General features: G+C 44.3%; 1 protein-coding gene across 1 annotated transcript in view; it reads left to right on the top strand.

The window, feature by feature from the left end:
- LOC119426790 (enhancer of polycomb homolog 1) overlaps positions 1–3,932 on the top strand; it is a gene marked incomplete at its 3' end in the record, with an annotated part of 20,540 nt that overhangs the window by 6,414 nt on the left and 10,194 nt on the right. Inside the window, 4 exon segments of the mRNA XM_037694370.1 lie at positions 196–354; positions 521–610; positions 766–914; positions 1,996–2,396. Coding sequence (XP_037550298.1) covers positions 196–354; positions 521–610; positions 766–914; positions 1,996–2,396 — 799 coding nt within the window.

Below are 3,932 nucleotides of genomic sequence, written 5' to 3'. Positions count from 1 at the left end.
TGGCATCTGGCACGTGCTGCCATCTGCATATCAATGCCTCTGTTTTTGTTCTGGTGGTGCTTCCGTCTCTTCAGAGCCTGTTCACAGACCATAAACTCTTCAGCTACCAGCCCACGTCGTGGTTTTCTCTTTGGAATGCCGTTTAGCTTTCGCTCCCTCGAGTATAAACATGTTGTTTTCTTTGTCTTCACAAAGCCTGAAAAGGTGGAGGCAGTACGAACCAAAAGGAAATATGAAAAGAAACCCAAAATCTCCCCCCTGTCAGCGCCTCAACATTCAGGACCCTCTGTGTTCAATCCTAAGGACCTCAACCAGTATGATTTTCCCAGCTCTGATGAAGAGCCATTCTCACAGGTATTTCATTTCACACCATAATTACTGTTAGCCCGTGGTTCCATTGTGATGCTAATATTAAAATGAAATCCTTCATCTCCTTGATATTATTTTAGTAAGATCTTCGTGTGTTAGGTACGAAGTGGTATCAGTTAAAACCTTGTCTCGATTTATATTTGTTTTCCAGATCCATTCATGTTCCTCAGAGGCAGAAGAGGAGAATGACCCAGATGGCTGCTATGCATTCAGGAGAAAGGCTGGTTGTCAATATTACGCTGTGAGTGCCCTCCTGTGACTCCTGTGTTTCTATTCCTGGAGCTAAGAGCAGGCTGGACAGTCTCCCTCACTCCGCCAGACAAAACAATGCAAAGATAAACTTACTGTTGTTCTGTTCTTTTACAAATGGATTCGTTTGTCTTCCTCTTCCTTCAGCCTCGTCCAGACAAGAGTGGCAGCTGGCCGTGGGCGAGCCCGTCAGAGGGTGGGCTCGGAGACCCACACTACCGCTACTGCCCGACCTCAATCAACACGCCGCCGTGCTGCATAGGCCTGGCTCGACGTCGTCTGGGCAGGGGGGGCAGGTGAGCTTGGGCTTACCGTGTTGATTTTCACACAAACAGAAACATGTTAGTAGCGTGCCGTTTCCAACAAAATGGTTGGATGAAAAGCTGCACATTAGTATTTGAAAAAGCTGAAACGTGAAATATCTGCAGGGATGCTGCCAGTTTTTGTAGTGAGCAGGATAAATTGAGCCAACACTTGGCTGTAACTGCTGCGGTTACTTAGCGTACCAGCTCCTTGGCAGGCTCCCAGCAGCCATTTGGCAGGCGCACTCTACTATAAATATCAGGCTGGCTGGTAAATGATGAAGATGACAATCCTGTTGTGGGAAATTACCTGCCTCTGGCCTGAAGACGATCAAAAACATGGCTTCTGCTTAGTTTGAGCAGTGATGTGTCCTGCAGCTTCGGTTCATGGATTTTCATTCATTCATCGTTGAGCAGGAAGAATTTAGTTTTGTTATTGTTCCAGTGCTTTTCCAGTGCCCGCTGTTGTAAATGTAATCCTCCAGGTTTCACAGACACATTGGAGACACTCGGTGTTCAGTTTGTGTTCACAGCAACCTTTCATCAGACGCCCCGAGGGGGTTGAATGATTGCACGGTCTGAATGAAAGTGTCGTCCTCAGTACGTGATGGGTGCACATGATTGAACGACTTTGTTCTGTTGGCATTACACTTCTAATCAGACAGTCAGTTCATTGATCTGTTTGTATCAGACTTAAATGTCCCAATACATTTTTATAGATTTTCTACAAGTGTGTGGGGTTTGTGGTTCCACTGTGACATTTAGTTTTTATTGCATGTAAAAGGACTTGTATATGGTTTTATTATACATCTGTTTCTATGCAAATGGACCAGCAATGAGTCGTTGAGTTCTAAATGTCAATCCTTTATCAGTGTGACATTGTTGTAGAATAAGTAGTTTGTTGCATCGTGTTTTGTTGAGAGAATAAAATGTTTCTCGGGGTCCACATTGTTTGTACACAGATTGCCAGGAATACCCAGTGAAGTTGTACTTCTCTATTATGAGCAATTGTGTGTTTTTGTCATCAGACGTCATGCGGTGTTGTTTTTCAGCAGTTCTCTGATTTTGTTTTTAGGATCTTGTTGGACAGAGCGCACATGGCTGAAGACCTGACCCAGAGCCTGGACTCTGACCCAGAACTGCACGCCTCACCACTTCTAAGCTCTTCGCTCCACAACGCCAGTACCTCAGAAAACAATACCTCGGACTCTACCAGCGCCGCTAACTTTTCCTCATCTTCATCACCCCTGTCATCTTCTACACCAGTGGACCTCAGTCACATTTTTTTGAACATTAAATCATGCCGCTGGAGGCATTTCAGACCGCGAACACTATCCCATCACTTTTTAGGTGAAGGGGACTTGTCTCGTAGAGGATTTAGGGATTTTAACCAGACTGTGTTGGGACTAACTCGGATCCTGTCTGCTGGAACCAATTCCCAGAACCGAGCGGGCCCTGCCACCACTCCTCTCAATGGTGAGTTTTTTGTTCCCTTTGTTGTGCTGCTTGTGCGATCAGACTGCAGCAGTTCTTGCTTAATTACGCCGTAAGAAAAGGGTTCTTGACCTCACAAGAACCTGGTTCAATACGGTTGAAAAGACGTCATTTTCAAAGGTTATTGATTGTGTGCCTTCTGGTATAATTCCAAAGATGCATCCAGTCTGAGCTTCATCGTGACATGATTTGCACACAGTTCATTTTGAAGCTTGTTGTGAATCTCCTCATTGGTCTTCCAGCTGGCTGGGGACCTGTTTGGACTGTGGCCTTGACTTATTGCTTCTTCTAAATGTAGAACTTGGTCATTTGTATTCTAGTTGTTAGGGGTTTAGATAGTTTACTTACCAGTGTTTTCATGATTTCCTTTGTAGTTTTGACAGATTTACTCTTTGAGATTCACCATCTTATCAGTTTGAACAAATATCTAGTATAGTATAATAATATATTAAGGGGGATAATGGCGTCCTAAGTATTGGGATGAGTAAAGTGTTAGCCTCTCCAAGTGTCTTTAAGAATCTGTTGGACTCCTGGCAGGGACCAATGCAGACATGTTCCTGTTTTTAGTTTCTGCATTCACCTTAGAATCTAGCTGTTTTTATGTTGCCTTTTTCTTTTAGCCATCCTGTTTGTTTAAAAAAAAAAACTAGTATGACTTTTTATAACTGTTTGTTGTTGCTGTTGTCACTTGTTGTCCTCACTCTTTGTTAAATCAGGTCTCTCTGTAAATGAGTCCCCGAGGCTCAATGGGATTACCTGTCTAAATAAAGGTTGAATGAATGAGTTAAGTTAAAGCCAAAGGCTGGTGGCAGAGTGATACAGCAGCATTGCCAGTCTCGCTACTTGTCAGTGGTGGGGGTAAGCGTTAAACAAGCACTATGATACCAATGCTATGTCTGCACTGAGCTGCTACAATCTGCTCCCCGTCCGGAGCGGGGTGTTCGGTTCTGTTGACGGCTGGGTCGCCCTCCTTGGATAATGGTGGGGGGAACTTCTGTCATTTTATTGCCTTAGTGGCTGCCATTGCTCAAGCTTGTTAAGCTCATAAACAGTCTGGTGTGTGACTGGTTGGACATTTTGTAGAGGTGGACATGCGCAGTTTTCATTTATTTGTCCGACAACTTATTTTCGTCTTTGACAACCAGCTCTTGTTCCGAGGTTTTCCAGTGGACAACCAAGTGAAATGGACATGGATTAAAGTTCTCCTTCGCCACAAAGGAGTTCCTTTATCTTTAAAAGTGAACGGGAAAAAACGTGTTTTTGTGTCTTTTTAAAGCCACCAATGACGCGCTTCAGATATGATGTTGACTCTCAGAAAAAGATGTGGAGTGGATTATTTATCATAACTCTGGTTGTACTTGGGCCTATCGCCACAGTTTAAAAACTGTTGTGTACTTCTTCATTCAACCTGTATTTAGACAGGTTAATCCCATTGAGCCTCCAGGACTCATTTACAAGAGAGGCTGTGACTATCACATGCCGGCGCGTGGATTGACACGGGGGGGGGGGGGGGGGGGG

This window comes from Nematolebias whitei, chromosome 20, assembly GCF_014905685.2.
Source record: "Nematolebias whitei isolate Nwh7 chromosome 20, NemWhi1, whole genome shotgun sequence".
NCBI classification, from domain to species: Eukaryota; Metazoa; Chordata; class Actinopteri; order Cyprinodontiformes; family Rivulidae; genus Nematolebias; species Nematolebias whitei.
The sequence above is the reverse complement of the archived record's forward strand: the minus strand, read 5'-3'. Positions and strand labels throughout refer to the sequence as shown.